The 22,698-nt window shown below is 36.3% G+C and overlaps 1 protein-coding gene and 1 long non-coding RNA gene across 3 annotated transcripts in view; one reads left to right on the top strand and one right to left on the bottom strand.

The window, feature by feature from the left end:
• LOC120531435 (aryl hydrocarbon receptor-like) overlaps positions 1-22,698 on the bottom strand; it is a 124,994-nt gene that overhangs the window by 94,095 nt on the left and 8,201 nt on the right. For both annotated transcript variants that reach the window (XM_039756856.1, XM_039756855.1), the window contains exon 2: positions 5,143-5,330. In XM_039756856.1, coding sequence (XP_039612790.1) covers positions 5,143-5,330 — 188 coding nt within the window. The remainder of the gene's footprint in view (positions 1-5,142; positions 5,331-22,698) is intronic.
• Positions 1-22,698, top strand: part of LOC120531436 — a 45,102-nt gene that overhangs the window by 12,065 nt on the left and 10,339 nt on the right. The gene's annotated exons all lie outside the window — the stretch shown is intronic.

Genomic DNA, 22,698 nt, shown 5'->3' on the forward strand with positions numbered 1-22,698 from the left:
GGCTCCTCCATTTTGGCTTCTTTTTTGTTCAATGAATAATGACATAGCGGAATGTGCTGTGTGTTGTTTTACACCTGAAGTTAGATTTAAATAATTTTAGAACCTGGTAAGGACCAGATGTTTTTTTTTTCTTTTATTATGTCCTGATATGTAAAACCATAGAACTGTAAGAGGGTTTGCTTTCTTTTTCACATGACTGTGGCTGTGTTTCCTCACCTTTGTTCAGTCTGGAAATTTTGGAACTCAAGCTCCTAATATTATTTGCTCTTTTTGTGCTTCCAGTGTTTTTTAAGCCTGTTATTAACTATGAGTTGCATTAGACCTTCTGATCACTTTCTTTATTATTCCCATCAAAGCTCAAACATTTTTCAGTTCATTTCAGAATCATCTTTCCCAACATCTTAGTCATCTCTTGTTGCTAACCATATGCAGCTAAGCCTTGTTAATCACTAAGTAGTTGTGAGACCTAAATTACATTATCCAGTTAATACATGAAGAGTGAATACCATGCACCTATTTGTATATGACACCTTGCATGAATTAAGGCAATAAAGAAAAAAATGTGTGTGCCTTTTCCTGTCGACCAGTGCACAAGCTTTACAGCCCAAATTAAGTTAAACCATGTTATGCAAAGACTAATGCAGCTTAGAATTACAAATTAGAGAGCAGACCATCCCATTTATCCCCCAAAGAAAAATTAAGGATAAATAAAGCAGAACACCATCTGGGTGGTCTGCTAGGCTCTTTTCATTCCAAGTCTTTTCATTAGTTGTTATATTAGTGTATGTTAGGCACAAATCAACAGATAAGTTGTAGATAGAACTTCTGCCTGTATTATCTACTTTTATTAGTTTTACTGTCAGCCTAGCAGAACCAGAAGACAGACACTAGATGTACTGTAAGTGACAATCCTTTTAACTACTTACTGATCACTACTATACAAGATTAAGAAGCTTCTTAACTGAAATACAACTAAATATATTAGAACTAGCAAAATACCCGCGCTTCGCAGCGGAGAAGTAGTGTGTTAAAGAAGTTATGAAAATGAAAAGCAAACATTTTAAAAATAACGTAAGATGATTGTTAATGTAATTGTTTTGTCATTGATATTGAGTGTTGTTGTCATATCTATCTATTTATATATATATATATTTATATATATATATTTATATATATCTGTATATATCTGTATATATATATTTATATATATCTGTATATATATATATATCTGTATATATATATATATATATATATAGCAAAATACCTCGATCGGCAGCGAGAAGTAAAAGAAAAGGAAACATTTTAATAATAACGTAACATGATTGACAATGTAATTGTTTTGTCATTGTCATGAGTGTTGCTGGCATTTATATATAAATATATATATATATATATACATCTATACACATATATATACACAGTTATATATATATACATATACACACATACATATATATACATACTGTATATACACATATACATATCTACATATATACTGTATATACACATTTATATATACAAATCTACATATATATATCCACATATATATATATATTAGGTGGGACTCGATTAAAAAATTAATCCAATTAATTAGAGGCTGTGTAAGAATTAATCTTGATTAATCGTATGTAATCGCACGTAAATTTGCCCCAAATCGCAAATGGTTTTTTTTAATTTAAAAGTGTTTTAGTGGGCGACAGAATCAAATAATAGACATGTACATGAATATTGTAAACTGAAGCTGTTTTAATTTCTGAAAAAAAAGCCTTTAAACTGCATTTGAATTCAAAACAGAAACAAAAATATCATCCCTGGTTAAAATTGGGCAGACTTAAAAATAAAGTGGTAGTTTAAGTACTTTAAGTAGATTTTCAGAATAGTATTGTCTTTAAATAATAATAACCAAAATTTCAACATAAAGTGCAGTTTTTCTTCTGAAAAAAATAAGTCAGAAACATAAAAGGTAATTTGACCAACTTAATCTTTAAACTCTGAGTAACCTTAGCCAAAATTATTTTGTACATTAGGCTAAAACAGTGTGATCATTGAACATTTTGTAATTAGATGTAATTAGAATTACTAACGGTCACGGAAGTCCAATGATCCCCAGTAAGAGCCACAAAGTCTGCTTTCTGTAATGCATCTAATTTTGCTTGCTTTTCATTGTGCACAAAACCATGCTTTTATCAAGGCTTCGCGGAAGTCGAAATGATCAGTCGTAGGCGCACTTTATTCCGACTCTAACATTTTTGTAGCTGTGATGTGTGCATCAGTGTAATGGATGTACCAGGAAATGATGCATTGACAAAAGTTCCCGTTTGCTTGGAATTGAAAGTGTGATTAAATGCGTTATTTTTTTAACGCGTTATGGAGTACATGCATCGAAGCTTCTCAGCTGTGCTTGTGCTAATAAAGGGAAACATTTTAAAAATAACGTAACATGATTCTGCGTTAACCGAATATTTTTCATACGTCCCAAACCAAGGAGATCGAAGGTAAAATGAATCAGTAGCGCGTACATACTCAGTGCATCCCTCTCGGGAATCGAACCTCGAATGTCGGCATTAGAGGCTTAAGACTCTACAATTGAGCCACAGCATGTGGCTTGTCTATCTAAAGTATGTATTGTAGATAGGGGTATATATACATTTATATATATACCCGTGTATCGCAGTGGAGAAGTAGAAGTTATGAAAAGAAAAGGGAACATTTTAAAAATAACGTAACATGATTGTCAATATACAGTAATTGTTTTGTGAGTGTTATTGAATGTTGCTGTCATCAAGGATTTGATTATCATTATTTCTTTCAATCAGGGTCGTATTTGTGCGATGTGTTGTGTTCAAGTTACATTCCGTGTTTGTCAATCGTTGTAAAGATGACAGGTTTCATTCATCGATTCGTTTCTTACTGCATCAATAAACAGCTCGTCTTCTTCTTTATCTGAGACCTGACACACTGCATGCATGGGTTTTTTTTACACTGTCTTCCTTTAGCGGGACATTGACTTTTTCCACCGTGTGCTTTGTTTCCACAGTAGCTGCATTTATGAATATGCTTATCAGGCGCTTCATATTTTTGCTGCCTTTTCAATTGTGTAATTCGGTTTTGTTCAGCGCTCTTTGGAACTGTTGCTTTTTATCTGTGCACTGCGTCAGTTCACGTGAGCCACTCGGTGTACTTGCATCGAAGGTTCCCAGCTGTGCTGGTGCCATCTCGTGCTATGTCCATAGCTTTATTTAATGTTACCTTAGTCCTGGCACTTAAAACTTTCTCTCGCAGTTTCGCTGAGTTTGTGTCAAACACCACCCTGACCATCTCATCTTCCTCTCCATAAGCACAGTCCTTCACCCGTGAATATTTACCCGTGGCAGTTTGCTATTGGATTGCCGCTGACGGACGGCCTTCTATGGGCAGGCACTAAATTACAAACGCCAGCGGCAGCCTGTCTATGAACTTAATGTAAAGTGTAGGTTTACATCGTGCTTTGTTTCCGAAGTAGCAGAACTCGCTTCTTATTGTTCAATTATATAATGCATGTTTTCTTGAGCACATTTTTGAGGTCTTCCTGGTTTTCTATGTACTGCGTGATTACGTGGGAGGCGTGATGATGTCACACGAAACTCCGCCCCCACGGCGTTGAAGCTCATCTCCATTACAGTAAATGGAGAAAAACTGCTTCCAGTTATGACCATTACGCGTAGAATTTCGATATAAAACCTGCCCAACTTTTGTAAGGAAGCTGTAAGGAATCAACCTGCCAAATTTCAGCCTTCCACCCACACGGGAAGTTGGAGAATTAGTGATGAGTCAGTGAGTGAGTGAGTGAGTGAGTGAGTGAGTGAGTGAGGGCTTTGCCTTTTATTAGTATAGATTACTGGATCTTTGTAAGTGTGAGGAAAAAGGAGAAGATCATTGTCAATCAAATTAATACTCATTGTCAATCATTTAATACGCATTTCCTTTATTAACATTTATACCCAAAAGTATAAATGGAGACACTAATAATTATACATCTGTATTCAAGGGCCTAATTTTCAATTATTGCTAATGAAATCATGAATAAATTAAATATTTAAACAGAATTGCAGTCTCTAAATCTATTCTTTTTCATTACATTACTAGATCTAATTTGTTCTGTACATTTAACCAATTTTCTCCAAATGGTCTCCTAGGTGTACACCACAATAATATTTGGATATCATAGTCTCATCCAACAGATCAATACAATCCCGTTTATAGCTGATGTCTTAGGATATTTGTAATTGTGCACCATGCCAATATTATACAAACTTTGTTATATTTCTCTGTTATAATAAAAAAAATCCTGGGAAAAGACGAGATTTTTTAGCCTGAAACGACATGTGACTTTTTCAGAGAGATACTTTTATGTCCCGCGAGATGAGACTTTGTGCCAAGAGATTTAACCACGCCCAGGGCCAGAAATAAAAGACAAAGAGTAGATGACAAAGTAGAATGTAAATAATTCAAAAACGTTGGTGCGATACACATGCAGAGCAGGTTAGAGATAAGAAAAGTACTAAAATTCAAAAGTCTCAAAAAATGGTAGTAAAGATCACATTTGCGCAAATGGAAATTATTACTCGGTGAAATAACGGAACAACGAAAAGAGATCGAATATATTGTTCTGATTTAAATTTTAAGTCGGAGACTTGTAGATCGTCTAATTCATGTTGCCATCAGTGAAAAGTACTGTTTCTTCCCAATGAAGAGGCATATCCGCGAGAATTAAACAATTTGTTGTTTGGTGACAGTGAAATCCACATACATAAATGACAGAGATGTGAAGTAGCTGGCACGTAGCGCAAGACAGGGGGGTTGGTGAGTGAAGTCAGCAGGGGGCGAAGCCTCCTAGTACTTTATATTTTACCAAATAATTTTCACAAATAGCTTGTCAAAATATACTAGTAGACTGCTTGTGCAAAACTATTTGACCACCCGTTTACTTTTTCAATAATCTAAAACACAAATTTTATGGTAAGTCTGCTATTTGTAAAAAAAAAACCTAAAAATTTGTATAGATGCCTCAAATCTCTATGTTTCAGTCTGGCCATCATATCAGCAAAATAGATTAGAGCTTTTCCCAAAGGAATGTAATAAAAAGAGGGACAAATTATTTACCATTGAAGAAGCTTTTGACTTTTAAGTATCCAACACTGAGGCGCAGCACAGACAGCTTGTCAAGACGTGCCCGCACATCTTCAGGATAGGGAAGCAGACTGGTCAGCTTGTCTAATTCACAGTTCAAACGGTCTCTGTGGCGTTTGGATGGGTTGGATTTGGCACCTTCTGGACGAGATGCAGTACATCTGCCATGTAAGAAAGAAAAATTATTGACTTCAGTATAACAAAGCTTCATTTTTCAGTATACAATGCAATTAGATCAGTCAAAGACATTTTGAAACAATTACTTTAGATCTTCCAATATGCAACTAGAAATACTTACGGTAACTTATTTATTCATTTCTTCATTAATTAGCCCTCACCTTTTTAGCTCCCATAATGTACTGTAAAACCCTAGACAGTGAACACTACAAAGAGTTATATGACCGTAACACTATATCCTTGAGACACAGACAGACACTGATAGAAATAAGAATTCATAATAACACATCCCAGAGCTGTTTTGGTATCAGAAAAGGGACTGAAATAATACACCATATATGTCAAGAGCTTTATGAGATACATAGACTCTACAAATGGTTGTGAGGGAGGATAGGACAGGACAGAAGATAGTAAGCATCTGGATGAATGTTAGCTAAAGCTATCCCATTAATGTAGCTACAGGCACCCCATTATAAAAACTTGAACTGCTACAGCCTATGGAAGACATCCTTCCACTACCCAGTTTTGTACCATAGGGGTATCAAAACCAACACTCACATTGATGAATTTAGGTGTATATGTCCAGATTCTGTGCATTTAACATAGTTCTCCTGAGTAACACTGTTCACTTATAGAACTTGGAGACTGTAATTTATTGCAGAGATCATTATCTTGTTGCTGGAACAAAGTAAATTAAAATCACACTTCAATGCTGCTGAGTCACTGCTTTAGCGTTTTCCAGTTGCTATAGCAATCACTAGTGCTCACACGCTAGGAAAGCTCCCTCGTGTGAGGCTGCTGGTTTAACTGAGACTTAGAAAATATCAGGTTCCCTTAAATAGAGACAAAAACCAAGTTCCTTCAGTTATTTAGTAAAGTTAATGGCCACGTCATCCTATTCAACTGTTATGCAGTAAACATAAAATAAATCAGAAATTAGCTAATTTGCATTATATGTTATTTTCACACAGACCTTAATGCAGTTTCTAAAAAAAGGTGCATTAGTGAGATAAATACACTCTTTTGAGGGTAGACAACTTATAGGGTTCCTATGGCTAAATGATGTTTAATATGAAACTGAGCTTCAAGTTCTGCAGATTTTAAATTTTGCTAACCTGCATAGACCAAGGTGACCCAGGGCCATCTAAAGAAATAATGGGCACTTCTAATATACTATATTTGGGAGACAGCAAAATAACACAGATGTCATGCTACATGATGTTTTCAGAAACACTGTGAGTTGGGGCACTTTGATTTTAGTCAAAGCAATAATTCAGGAAGAAGCTCTACAAAAATAACTGCAAGAGATAGGAGTAAAGACTAACTAATACAGGAGATTAGTTGGTCATACACATAATTCAAATAACCTACTACTGACTCCACTTATAATTCCAGACTTAGCCAGAATTGACCATGGGAAGTGACTCAAAGCCATCAGATAATAAAGAATCTGTTGAGTCTAGTCAGATGGTTGGGGCAAGTGCTCAACTGGTAGAAGGAATGCAAGACAGGGTTGTTTTTGGCAAGTAATCCTCACTTCAGAGAGCAGTAGAGCAGAATTCAATTAGCATTCCCAGAGAGGCCACAAGGTGTTTTAGTTGTTAAGTTTTTATGCTGCTCTCTCCCTTTTTTGAACCTTCTGTGTTAAATCTGAAAGAAACTCACTTTTTACAACCCATAGCTATCCTGGATTTGTACATGTTTATTTGTCATGTGCTGTAAAATCTGCTAGGTAAACTACCAGATTCTGCTAATTTTTACCAAAAATGCATTTTTTGTATGTGTAGAATAATTTGTAATATTATACTTTTTAATTGTTACTTTTGATATTGTGTTGGAATTTTATTAGCCTTGAGATGCTGTTTATGGTGCTATATAATGATTCAGTAATTGACTCGCTGACCAACAGACATACTGTAGATATAAACAAGGTCACATTTTACACATCATATTTTTTCTCTCTATTATATAAAAAAATCCTGGGACAAGAAACGACTTTTTACCCTGAAACGAGATGTGACTTTTTCAGAGAGATACTTTTATGTCTCGCGAGACAAGACCTTGTGCCAAGAGATTTAACCACACCCGGGGCACAAATAAAAGACAAAGAGTAGCTGACAAATTAGAATGTTGTAAACTGGTTCAAAAACGAAAAAAAAATTTGAAAGTCTCAAAAAAATTATAGTAAAGATCACATTAGCAAAAACAAACAGAAATTATTGCTCGGTGAAATAACGGAACAGCGAAAAGAGATCGAATATATTGTTCAGATTTAAACTTTAAGTCAGAGACTTGTACATCGTCTAATTCGTGTTGCCATCAGGGAAAAGTAGTGTTTCTTCCCAATGAAGAGGCATATCCATGAGAATTAAAAGATTTGTTGTTTGGTGAAAGTAGCTGGCACATAGTGCAGGCTGGGGGTTGGCGAGCAAAGCCCCCTAGTTTTATTGAAAATGAAATCTGGAACATTTCATTAATAATAATACACTTGCCATGGCAGTACACACATTGGCTCTGGTCCCCTGCAATCCTAAATTGGATCAAGAAATTCTAAAAATGTTATGTTATACCGTTAACATCATGTTTTAAATCTTTTTAACAAGTTATTAAAAGTATAATCTGCAATTATTGTAGGGCCTAATTCAGTTACCAATTAAGAATGTTATTTTTAAAATACCACTTTTGTGCCACCTTCTTTATTTGACTATAGGAATTATAATAAGCAGGGACAATCAATTTAAGGGACAATCAATTAAAGTATAATGCAGTATTGGGTGTGACATTACTAAATACATCTATTCAATAAAATCACTAAACTCTTAAGTCATCATTTAAATTTACTGTTTTTGAGGTACATTTTTAATACAGATACATTTACTAGCTAGCTTATTTATTAAAAACATATTTTCAGTTTCTTGATAGAAAGGAAGTAATTCCAGAAGTATTTGGCCACTGCAAAACTTTTACATTTTTGTTAAATTCTATTTATATAAAAGGGTGAACAACCAAAGCATTCTAAACTTAATGTAGCAGTAGCTGCAGGTGTTTGTTGAGTTCAGTTTCTTAATTTGAATGCTTGCTATATAAAGATAATGTTGTCTGTAATTGTGTGTCTTATTTCTTCTCTCATTCTATTCAATCAGATGTTTCTTCCTGTATACATTATACATAGAGGGAAAAAATCAGGAAAACATTTTAATAAACTGTAGCAGAGTAGGTAATCTTATTTTTTGCTGTTTTTCTAAATATTCTGTACAATGATGCTTACATACACTTGGTTGCATAGTAACTGCGCTAATCTGACAACTCAGTTACTAGCAGTATGTATAAAAACTTGATTGCATCCATCCCACTCATCCGTCATCCAACTGGCTCTGCCTTTCATCTTCCAGTTAGGGAATCCACATGATAGCTCCATGCAGTTTTTTCAGGCTGACTCTAAATGTATACAGTTAGAGACTGTCTCCACATAACATACAGAACAGGTGGCCATTCTGAGTTGTTCAGCAGGAAGATTTATGAAACATACAGTATGCATGGGAATGATTGAATATCTGACGATATCCAGGTGTTTGGCGGCACGGTGGCACAGTGGGTAGCGCTGCTGCCTCACAGTTAGGAGACCTGGGTTCATTCCTGGGTCCTCCCTGGGTGGAGTTTACATGTTCTCCCCATGTCTGCGTGGGTTTCCTCTGGGTACTCCGGTTTCCTCCCACAGTCCAAAGACATGCAGGTTAGGTGCATTGGCGATCCTAAATTGTCCCTAGTGTGTGCGCCCTGCAGTGGGCTGGCGCCCTGCCCGGGGTTTCCTGCCTTGCGCCCTGTGTTGGCTGGGATTGGCTCCAGCAGACCCCCGTGACCCTGTAGTTAGGATATAGCAGGTTGGATAATGGATGGATGGATTCAGATGTTTACCATGAAGATAAACAATGATCAATTAAAATAAGTTTCGGTCCAAGGTGAGATAGATAGATAGCACTTAATGATAGTGTATTATAGCATTATCCATAATGGCCATCAGCTTTGTCTTTCATCTCTCCTTTGTTACAGTGGGCCAAGAGGGCATCCGTTAACTGGGCCTGCATTTTTAATTAACTCATTGATTCTGCGGGCCTCTCTTGAAGTACTGACCCAGCACATTACAGCTTAGAAAATCATACTCGCCATCACAAATTATAAAATATGTAAATGATGTTACTATCCATATTAAAGCAATGCAGTCTCCTAAGAAAGAGTCTCATATACTTCCTCTGTGTTACTAGACCAGTCTATCATGTCATTGATGTGATCAGGGCTATGACTAAAAGATCAGGACAATGACATAAGTAACTGTGGAAAGAATAACAGTGAGGGTGACAAAGAGGCCCAGTGACTGGAATTATTTATTGATGGTAGTATTCCTCCAAATTATTTTTCCTCTTGTGTGAGCATATGCCATTTTTAGTTTTTTCTTTGCATACCTTTATCAAGGTGTGTCATAACTGTTAATAGTTGTGTTTCCACCACTGTTTTTATATTTTGTTTAATCAAAAGCAGGGCCCTGTAACAAAATACACCAGATTTATCTTTCCTTATTTTTGAACATGAAACTATCATGGGAAGATGTTTAATTTCTACTGAAATATAAAATTTCAAACCACTTTTTTTTTCCTTCAATTATTATTTAGTCTGTAAATCGCAATTGTAAATGTTCTATTATTATACACAGCTTTCTAAAAAACAGAGCGATCTTCTGTTCCCTGCATTTTTACAACAATGTCAGTACATAATCCTACTACAGGAGTGCAGTGTAACTGGCTTATAAAGAAGCGTTACAATATAACTGAAAAGTTGTTTTTACACAGCACTGCCTAAATTTAATATTTTCTCTTTGACTGTCATGTAAACAGAACATTAACAAAAGAAAACACTCTTAATACTTTATTAGACACACAGACAGCTTCATCCTTAATTACTATTTAGAGATGTTTTGAGTTCTATATGCTAGAAAGTTTTCTTATGTTCCAGTAAGCGTTCTTGGGAATAACTGGTGGGATTCTTCTTTTGAGTAAAATGAAATGATGAACTGAAGAAATACAAGTAAAACAATACAACTGTTAATATAAAATAAAAATCGTATGACACTGTGATGTGTGAAATAAATGAAGACTTTTGCAATTCAAACCAATCAAGCAGAACACACAAACAATCCTAAAAGATCAGTAGAATTTTTGAGTAGGAAAAGTTTATTCATCCAATCAGTCATTTTCCCAATCAATTTATTCCAATATGGGAAAAACAAAAATGCAGAACACAGATTCCCCATGGCTAAATAACAGGCTCTCAAACCACCTATTCCTTTCCATTTGGGGCATAATGTTGGTTACTCATCCAACAGGCTCTCAAACCACCTATTCCTTTCCATTTGGGGCATAATGTTGGTTACTCATCCAACTCTCACTTCAGAATACAGGGAGTTCACAATGCCTACCCTCTGCTTCTAATTCACTCATTAAGATCCAGTGCTGTATACTGCAGTCTTCTATTTCTGGTGAAGGGAGGAAGAATAAGAGTTTACACAAATGAATGAGAATTGGTTGCTCAAAGTTAAGAGCCAGTTGTGCCATAGTACAGAAGAAATACAACACCTCAGGATTGTAAGCTATTGCCAATCCATCTGCCCAGCTCCCCAAAGTCAGTTACAGTGTTGAGATTAGAAGCTGAATTGATACAGAAAAATAAAATACTGTGTAATGTGAATGGACTGATGAAAGTATTGCTATGCAGAGAGAAGGATGTGATTATTCACTCATACTTTGTCCTTAACTCCTTGCAAAGCTGACACCAACCATGATATGTTCTCATTCTGCCCAGTCCCAGTCTTGGATGCGTACTACTGTCCATCCATGGTGTGCCACACACCATAGTCTATGTCATGAGTAGTAATTAGGGAATCCATTCCCAGACGGGTTTATCCATTTTCGCGAATTCGGGAATCCCACATGTCATTCCCGGGAATCCCGGGCTCCCGGGGATAACACAGTGCATGTGCATCTCACATGTGAACGGTTTTAGAAAGACCGACACTTATTTTTAATAAAACTACTACAATATGTTGACATCAGTAAAAGACTAACCTTATCTACAAGCAGTTCATGCTGTCATATAAGTACATGTATCTAGTTACTTGTGGTAATAAGAGCGTAGAAAGCACAACGTGTCCAGCATGCGGTCGTCCAGGTGAGAGCGCACCTTCGTGCAGAGTACGCCAGCCGCTGAGAAAACACTCTCTGCTTCCACTGAAGGAGGCGGCACAGTAATCAGATACTGATACACTTGTTCTAAACAACGCCCACGCTTGCCGTTGCTCTGAAACACCGCTATTTCAGCTTTTAGCGATGCATCCAGTTTCTTGTCATCATTCTGTGATGGCAAGTTTCTTGGCACAGATAATGTGGATGCAACAGATAGACGCATTGCAATTTCAAGTTGCTGTTCAAAGCCATTGTCTGACAGACATCAATGAAGTCTGCCCCGTCCCAGCATTTGTGAGCTGCATAGTGTAGACTCCTCCCAGTCCACTGTGCTCAGTCTTAGTCAGAGCCAGGAGACTGACTGCTGCTGGTCTGTTGTTGACTGAATTAATCTGCAACACACTACACCGTGGGGCAAAAAACAGTGCCACTTAATTATTTTCAACTATAACTCTGTTATTTCTTGATCGATTTTTACACTTTTACACGCTATATATGCGAGTTTGGCCGTTCCCGGGAATTATAGCAGTTTCATTCCCGGGAATGAAAAATGTTGGGGAATGGATTCCCTAGCAGTAATTTCCATCATTTGCACTGCCTTAAGCTGCTGGAAACACTTTGAAGCCTTCCCCCAGAGATATAGCACTTGTACGGGTTTACTAGCAAACAAAAAGAGAAACCAAGCTAGGCTTATATATTTCTGGTTTACAACTGACACCATCTATTTGCATATTTTAACAAATGGAGCCCAGACAGAAGAAGTTGTTTGGTCAGGGTCACACAATGGTATAAACTGAACCCTGCAAATCTGTGTTTTATAAACCAATTAGTTAAGTCGCTAGGACACACTTTGTAAGAATAAAACATAATCATTTCCTTTGGGAATGAAAGTCTAGTCTCCCAGTGAAGGTGGCGTTAATTATTACTTCTTACTAATGACAGGAAAATTCTATGGGAAACTGTCGAAAAACTGCCACTGTAGTTTTTTAGATAAGCTTTCTTATAAGTAGGATGTTAACCTCCTATTCGTTCAAACAGAAGTTTGTGAGTACTGGGTGGATGATCAATTACCTACTATAGCATATTCATAGGGTCTCAAAATGCATAAGCATTTCAACAAGGATCAAATATTCCATAATTTAGTAAAGGTCAGGGCATGATGTATGTAGAAGCAGTCATTACCAGCACATGTCAGATTATAACAAATGACTATTGTTCATTTCCAGGCACTCCTAAAAGAAGAAAAGAATTGAGTGAAAAATGTGAGCAATCTTTCTACTCATATCTAAAGGCATAGCCAGTAACTTTAATAGCATTATTCTTAACTGTTATTTAAAAAAGTATTTGGCACCAAATTAAACTATATATCTCTCATGATATTTCAAGGCAACATGTACATTGTTTTATTTCAGTTCCTAGTGTTGATAATGGCACTCAAATGCAAAGCCTCTGTAGAAGAAATGTGTAAAACTCAAGAAATATCAAAAACTGTGGTTTGGACATGACCCATCTCCCCCTACCTCACTTCGATTAGCTATTTGCACAAAACTGGCCTGAAGGCATCCCTGGTCCCACCTGTGGATTTTGTCTGGTTTTGGCTTGTCTCTGTCCTGATTGCAATGAATCAGCAAATACAGGGTGACTCAGTGGGTATGTTCACTTATGGATAATCACAAGAAAAAAGTAATGTTCTAAAATACCTACCAGAACATCTGGCCTACTACGAATCCTGCCCTAAGCCCAGAATGCTAACTAAATGTGTTTCTATGTATACAGATATGGAATTTGCTTTGCCTGAATCAGACAAATTCATCTTTCCAAAGAACACTCTTAATGTGGGTATTATGCCTACTTTTTAAATTGAAACCACAGGCTACAAATATTTTGTTTTGTGATTTCAATAAAGTAAAGGTGTGATCAGTAGTATTAAATTTGCCTGTGAACAGACAATAACAGAATTTGCATTATCCCACCCACTTGCAGTTACAAGTCAACATTTAAATTCCAGTAATTCAGACATAAATCTTAAGCCCTGAGGTTACTGATCCTTCTAAGTTGCCAAGCAGAAAGAACTCTTTTTCAAATAATTGCGCTACCTGAAATACTGTATATACTAACATGGCTTACAAAATAAGCTATTATATTTGACTTAGAGGAACACTCAACAGATCAAGCCAACATAATTTTTTGTCAAATATAAGATGAAAAACACATTGGATTAAAATTGGATTAACAACAACAAATACATACTATGAGTACCTGTACTCAATGAATTCGCCAATATCTACTTCTTTAATGTGGAATAAGTTTTCCTTATTTAACCACCTTATGGAATCTTTTAATATGATAGAATTCACTCAAAGAAGAGTCTACTGGTCAAACAGAGAGTTATATGACATTTGGTATATTATCCGTAACAGCAGTGCTAATAGTTGTAATGTGCCATCTGTTGGAATGAAAAATATGGTGCATTTTATTTCTACAAATGTTTGTGATGCACCAGCAACCTTAGTAATATGCAGTGTATTTATAATTGCCAAGTTTACCTTTCTCATCAGCAAGATAAATTATTCAAGAAAACAGTGTATTTATTGACTGAAAAACCTGGAAAACAATGAGCATAAAGTAAAACTGTATTTCAGGGTACAAGTACATATTTTCATATACTACCTGTATACAATGTCCCCGTTCATGTGCCATATGTTAGGCCCTTTTCATGGCTAAAAGTGCTGAAAAATAGGTTCAAAAGGGTCCCTCAGCCCATGTCTTCAAGAAGCAAATAATAGATTAACAAAGTGTTGTTAATATTACATTTATTGTCCATCTATAACCAGTTCAACCTGAGACCATTCAAACCCATGTTTATCATAACCGTTTGTATAATTTACTCTCTACTGCCCCGCAAAAAGCACTGCACTTCACAGAGTGTGCATCTGTTTTTATCTGTTGCATATTTCCACTATGGCAGACCATTTGAACTTCAGTACAATACATTTTCATCATAACTATGATTTCCATCACGAACAGCTCTGGGAAGTCAGATATGGCATATTGTATTCCAGTTATATGGAAGCCCAAAAATTAGTCTGTATCATCCAGATGCACTTTCTGTAGTTTCCATTTAAGACATGGCTACATGTGTTCAATATTTAGCTTTTCTAAACTATATGATTAATAACAAAGACAGTACAATGTGTAATAGATGACGCACACCTATTTTCTCATGACCTACAGTATGTCAATACCAATCTGTAGTTTTCATGTTTTCCTTGTTTCTGCATTCCCCCATTACACTTTTACTGCCTAAAATGGATAATTAATAATTTGCAAAGAAATGATATCACAATACCAGAATTGTTGTAATCAATACAAATACCAATAAAATTTTTCAATACTCAAAATCTTTCGATACCATGGCAAAAACAAATCCAATTCAATGTTTTTTTTGTTAAAATACCTCCATTATTGAAATGAACAATACTGTGTATTTTTCTATAATACAATAACATACTGTATATAAATACTAACCATGACAACAACTTTAAAATACTGGTGTATCCATCAAGCATTTAACCAACTATGATTAAAGTATTGGCAACAAATGGTGGGGTACATAATCTTTGAAGGATTTCAGCATAGGGTTTATAACGAATGATATCATCATGAACTACCTGATTCATCTTAGAATATGCACGTAAATCAGTTCCCTTACATTTTCTCTCCAGTTATTGAAAAACATACTGCTTAAAAACCATACTGCCTGACCGTACAAGTTAAATGATTACACTTATCTGATCGGTAATGTTTTTCACTCTCAAAGCACACTTAAACCTGTTTCTGAACTAATTGCATAATAGGATAAAAGTGGAAATAATAAGAGCCTATGTGTGTGTGTGTTTTGCATTTTTTTTAATTAAGAAGTACAATTCCTGAAGTTGTGCACTGAAATTCTCCTGCTTTTAACTCAAAGCATTTTGAGACATGGTTTTTGCTACTTTTGTTTTCGACACATGTTGATGCGGTTCTGTATCATCACCACTGCCAGCCATTTTCATATAGTTTTTACTCACGATTTTCTCACCTATTTATATGCCTTATGAAATAGTTAATCTATTTGCAGTCATGCATGAGTGTAGTACTACCGACGCTTTGAGAAAACTGGTACCATTACGTTTTCAGGACTTTGGTATCGACTTCTTCTGACATCTCTACTTCAAAGACACATTCCACTTAACGTTCAATATTTCTTTTGCCTTGCTTTATTGGGGAATCTAACTAAATATAGCAACATTATACATTTCTAAGCAATTTAAATTAAATGCAAACACAATCATTCAATTACAAAACTCACTTATTTCATTTCAGGGTTATATAATTCTGGGGCCTCTCCTTGAAGCACCATCCATTACACAGCTAACAACTCCAGATTGACTGCAAGTCTATGGCAATTCACACTCAAACATACACTCACTTTCACTAAAACTAAGCCAATTTGCAGTTGACAAATAACACAGCATGCACGTCTTTAAGATGTAAGACAAGACCTCAGTACTTTATAAAAATCCACATAAACATTGAAAAAAAATGCAAAATCATTTGAATCCTTAAGACTAAACGTAAGGAATCATCATGTCACTCAAAATGTAAAGTAAACTAACTGTACAGACCTGAAAAAACCTGGGGAGAAATATGATTGCTCTGAGTATATTTAGGATAACCCTTAATGGAAGACAGCTTGGCAGTATTTTCACATTGTGGACCTAAGTATCTGCAGCTTTGTTTAGCAAGACCATCCAACTTTGTAATCAACTCTGTAAACAACTCTGTGGAAGAACAGTCACTGAGATCACAAATAACATAGCTTAAATCTTTAAGCAATATAATTTCCTTCTTAATTAAAGTATATCTGAAATTCATCTAGTCAGTGAATACATATCACATACAGCAGTACTTGACTTGAGAACTCATGTTAAATAATGCAAAGGATCAGTAAAATCTGACAGAGATAATGGCATGTTACAACACATTATCCTGCAGAAACGAGGCTCAGATGGCTCCTAATCCACGACTGCCAGCTTATAGGAATTTTTTTTTCTTGGAGCAGCAATACTGCTCCTGTCCTGTACAATAAGCACTGTATTGTTTACTTCCCATGTACAGAGACTCCCAGCAGCCTATTCACATGACTAGCAAAGCAATACCTTGGTCCTCTTGAGTATCAGTGTTTTCCATATACCTCACATGCTCTTGCACCATCAGTTAGTTCCACAACAACTTTGTCAGCATAAACAAATAGAATATTTACAAAGATTTTTTTTTTACAAAACTGATCCTACTAAATACAGTAAATGTCCTTATTCCATGTTTGAACTCTGTTTCTGAAGTTTTTTTCTTTCCTGTCTACCCACCACTAACTTTATTACCACAATCTCCTGACACTATCCCATACCCTCTACTAAAATTTGCATTTAAACATTTTACCTTTTCTGTTGTTCTTTCTTGTCCCTACTCTTCTCAGTTGTCATGGTAAGGGATGTCTCTATTTGCATTGAACTGAATTTCATTACATAAACGTGCAAGATCATGTAATAACTGAATAAATACTACTGTTAAATGAAATATAAAACTACAGCCTTCCCTCCTTAGGCAAAATAAACTTATAGATTAGCAGACAGGTATGTGGTTATTTTAAATCAACCACTGTACTTGTCAGCCAGAGTGTTGGCTCTTCCCTATGCCTGCTAGTTTTCTTGTTTGAGAATAATGTAATTTATTGGAAAACATTTTTACACTTAATAATGAATCTTTATTTCATAAAGTGACATTAATAACAAACAATAATTAGGCAATTTGGATAGTAATCAAGATTATACCAGCCCAATTAAACTAACAAAGAAGTACTATATAATCAACACAGAAACTACATGCAATGCAGCACAGTCATATAAAAAAAAGAGCATGAAGTATACCTGTAAGCGATTAAACATACTCTTTTTGTGTGACAGAAGGGTTATTTCCCCCCGAGTACTCTGTTTTTCCTTTTATATTCTCAATATGTACATGTTATGCTAACTGAAGACTCTAAATTGGCCTAGCATGAATGAGTGTGCATGTGTGTATTAGCATGCCAAGCAATAGGCTGGTGTGGTTGATTCCTTTTTTTGCACCTAACACCGCCAGGACAACCTCCAGCACTTCATGATGCTTAACTGGATTAAGCTGTCTCAGTAATGAACGGTAGGAAGGATAACTGCATCAATACACATACGATATCCAAAAATTCTTTCACTCGAATGATGAAAATCCTTTGCTTTTATCTTCTGAACATTAGTTCGTCTTATGTTTTGCTCATAAACCAATGAGTTTGTCATCTTAGCTGGGTCATTCCATGTCAAATCACCTGATTTTCCAGAAATCCCATACACTTTGGTCTCAAAAAATACCAGATGTATCCGTGCTATCCAGGAGACACTCTGTAAAATTATTTTGATGTAAGATCAGTGCTTTCCAAGATACAGCCAAATTTTTGAGGGGAGAGGGGTGTCAAAATTTTTTTCAGCAATTTCGCAAAACCATATCTCAACAACTGAACCACCTAGCAGGCTCAAATTTTGCATATTGGTACCTTTATAGGTATAATACGTAACAAAATCAAAATGTTTGGTCCAGATGACACCACTTGATAAGACCTTCAGAAATGAAAAAAAATACATTCCATATTTGGCTTTGCTGTATTTATGCTTTCATAAGGCATACTTCTAACTGATACAGCCTGCTGGATATTTTTTCCATGTTTAGATACCAATACAGAGCTTTTCAAAAGGTTATAGACAAACAAGAAAATGTATCGAGTTTGACCAGCAGACCTCTCAAAAAAAAAAATAATAATTTTGGGTCTAACGTTCAGACCAGCATAATGCACTGTGGGAATATCCACACATTTTTTAAATTATTTTTTCTGTGTCCTACATTTTCATTTCTTTCTCAAAAAACAAGTCTTATTTTTCTAATGTGAAATGTGTAATTTGTCTTCTATTCTAAACATGGGTTAAATTCACCATTTATCAATAATAATAATCATCAAGTTCTTCATCAGTAACTTGGGAATAGTTAGTCAGTCAGTCATTTTCCAACACTCTACATCCTAACACAGGGTCACGGGAGTCTGCTGTAGCCAATCCCAGCCAGCACTGGGCGCAAGGCATGAACAAATCCCGGGCAGGGTGCTAGCCCACTGCAGGGCACACAAACACACACACATACCATGCACACACTAGGGACAATTTAGGAACGCCAATGCACCTAACCTGCATGTCTTTGGACTGTGGGAGGAAACTGGAGCACCCGGAGGAAACCCATGCAGACACGGAAAGAACATGCAAACTCCATGCAGGGAGGACCCAGGAAGCGAACCCAGGTTTCCTTACTGAGAGGCAGCAGTGCTACCACTGTGCCACCCAACTTGGGAACAGGATTAATGTAAAAAGATAAATCACCAAAAGCACATTAAGCACAACACTAGTTATAATATTTAACATCTTGGTATTGCAGCAGCAGGAATGTGACCCATTTCATTTCTGTTTCAATCGAAGTGCAGTGTGTAAGAGATCAAGATGATACTGCCTCTCATTGACTGTTGTAGGTGCACTAAGCAATGCAATGACACACTGTAATGGCAACCAACAAATATCATCTCTAGGTGGCCAATAGAAAGACTGTGCAGGATAGTATGGAAGCATGAAACATATCAGAATGTTTGATTCCTCTTCACTCTTGTCACAAATCACACCAGTCCAACATTTTTCATCATACATTCACCCAACATAACTTCCAATGGGACACTAGTCTAATGAGAGGGATGCATCTGACCCATCAGGAGTGTGATCATGAGAGGGCAGGATATCCCAGCTGCTGCTTCAGTGGTGAATATATAGACAGTCAAATGACTGTCTTCACCAGACACCCAGTCTAATTTTGAATTTGGCATCTTCTATAGGGATGTAACAGTGGTATTCTTGAGTACTAGGTACTCTTTTGGCAATGGAGAATTACATTCTCTGTTCAGCAACATGAGATTGGACATTGTCATTTGATATGAAAAAAAGTTTGACATTTTTGATAACATACTCATTGAAAACTCAATGATTACCATTATTGACACATGACACATTCACACTATGTTTAGGATGAAAAATAAACATGGAAGATTTGCATAAGAAAAGAAAGGTTTGTGTTTTGAGAAAGAAGGGACAATGTAGATAGAATATTTCAAAAAAAATCTGCACATTCTCACATGTTGTTACATTGCTCTGAAAATTAAATCCAAAATGATTTTTTTAGATTTGAGAAGTCTGCAGTTCAAACCCTGATACAGTTACTTTTCTGCATATTGCTTTTTCAGAAAACCTATATAGTTATCTGAATAAGGAAAAAAAATCAAAAGTCTGTGTTGACTACAAATATACTGTATGTTTCTGAGGCCTAAAAATGGCTAAGCTAAAAACACAAATTAAACTTTGGTCAATTTTAAAGGACTGCTTTGACCATTCACGTTCTTCTGGAACAAATGTTTTAATTTTGTCACATATTATATCAATTAATGTACCAGCATGCAAAGTCTGTGCCTGCTTAGTGCCTTAATTCTTGAGCTATGGACTTATGAAATTAAATTTGTATCTTGGAAAGTATTGATCTTACATCAAAAAAAAAAAATTACATCATGTTTCCTGACTAACATGTGTACACCTGGTAATTTTTCCAGAATTTTTTCAGTCCAAAGTGCATGGGCAATTGGTTGATTTGACATGGAATGACCCAGTTGTTATTTCATGATGGGCACAATTAAAACTAACTTAAAGGCATAGACAATTACAGTAGATTGCTATTTTGATTAATTCACTTAGTATTTAAATTAAGTAATTGCTGCACTTAACAGATGACCTATGAAATCCTTCAGGCTCAAGACAGCCAAAAGATCTGCTAATCTTCTTCTTCTTCTTCTTCTTTCAGCTGCTTCCGTTAGGGTTTGCCACAGCGGATCATCTTCTTCCATAACTTTCTGACCTCTGCATCTTGTTCTGTTATACCCATCACCTACATGTCCTCTCTCACCACATCTATAAACCTTCGCTTAGGCCTTCCTATTTTCTTCTTCCCTGGCAGCTCTATCTTCAGCATCCTTCTCCCAATATACCCAGCATCTCTCCTCTGCACATGACCACACCAAAGCAATCTCGCCTCTCTGACTTTGTCTCCCAACCGTCCAACTTGAGCTGACCCTCTAATGTACTTATTTCTAATCTTATCCATCCTCGTCACACCCAGTGCAAATCTTAGCATCTTTAACTCTGCCACCTCCAGCTCTGTCTCCTGCTTTCTGGTCAGTGCCACTGCCTCCAACCCATATAACATAGCTGGTCTCACTACCGTCCTGTAGACCTTCCCTTTCACTCTTGCTGATACCAGTCTGTCACAAATTAATCCTGATACTCTTCTCCACCCATTCCACCCTGCCTGCACTCTCTTTTTTAACTCTCTTCCACAATCCCCATTACTCTGTACTGTTGATCCCAAGTATTTAATTAAACTCTTCCACCTTCGCCAAATCTACTCCCTGTATCCTCACTATTCCACTGACCTCCCGCTCATTTATACATATGTATTTTGTCTTGTTCCTAATGACCTTTATTCCTCTCCTCTCTAGAGCATATCTCCACCTCTCCAGGGTCTTCTCAACCTGGTCCTTACAATTGCTACAGATCACAATGTCATCAGCAAACATCATAGTCCACAGGGACTCCTGCCTAATCTCTTCTGTCAACCTGTCCATCACCATTGCAAATAAGAAATGGCTCAGAGCCGATCCCTGATGTAATCCCACCTCCAACTTGAATGCATCCATCACTCCTACCGCAGACCTCACCACTGTCACACTTCCCTCGTACATATCCTGCACAAGTCTTACGTACTTCTCTGCCACTCCTGACTGCCTCATACAATACCACAGCTCCTCTCGAGGCACCCTGTCATATGCTTTCTCCAGGTCCACAAAGACACAATGCAACTCCTTTTGGCCTTCTCTAAACTTCTCCATCAACATCCTTAGAGCGAACATTGCATCTTCACTAATACAAATATGAAACTTCTCTTTAGAGACAAAATGGATCTCAACAGTCTCTCCCTAAACTATTTTCACAGTGTGTAGCCACAGAGCTTTACTAATAACAGGATAATACGTTTTCTTTGAAACACTTACAAGGCAGGAAAAATACTGATGTACTATCTCATCTTCTCAACATCATCTATCCATTTTTATTGCAAAATATAGATTTTATTCCTATAGGCTGTTTTTATGCTTCAGGAGATCTTTGTGGACCTAAAAAGTTTTAATTTGGTGTAATGTGTGGCTCTGGACAGTAATTATCTGGTATATAAAAAATGTAAATAGGAGTTATTTCAGAAAATACAAGTTCATCAAGTATTTCCTAGTTTATGTAGTAATCTACTAAGTATCAAGCAGCCACAAAAACAAAGAAGGGACCAAAAAAAAACTTCTAAGCTTCAGGGAAAACACCTCATGGACTACTTCAGTAAAAGAAAGCCCCTCCTTCTGGTTCAACAAGAACCACAAGTCCAGCTAAACCATAAAAATTGCCAATGGTTTCACTCACACAACATGAAAAGAGAAAAAGTCCAAAGGTTAAAACAAACTCCTCAGTGAATATTGCCTGCCTGCTCAGATGCTTTGACGACAGATGTCATAATGCTTATTACTTTTTAACTCTTATAATTGTTTACCTTTTTACCAGTTTTCACAATAGTCCACGTGATTATACATGATAGGATTTAATAATGGGCTTTTTTTTGTTTTTTTAAGGTGGTTTGTGATTTGTGAGAAAGTATTCATATTTTTGGGTTCTGCCTGTAGTCTGCCTTCTTTCTTACACCTTCCTTTGCTCATTATTCCATCACTCTTTCTCTCTCTCGCCATTCTGCTTCCATAAGATTGGAGCCCCAATTGCCCAAATGGTATTATTCTGGTTACCTTGTCAGTATAAGCTGATAGCTTCTTTTTACTTCAAAGAGAGAAACAGGTTTTTTTTGCCACTGCCTAAAATAG

This window comes from Polypterus senegalus, chromosome 6, assembly GCF_016835505.1.
Source record: "Polypterus senegalus isolate Bchr_013 chromosome 6, ASM1683550v1, whole genome shotgun sequence".
Classification (NCBI taxonomy): domain Eukaryota; kingdom Metazoa; phylum Chordata; class Cladistia; order Polypteriformes; family Polypteridae; genus Polypterus; species Polypterus senegalus.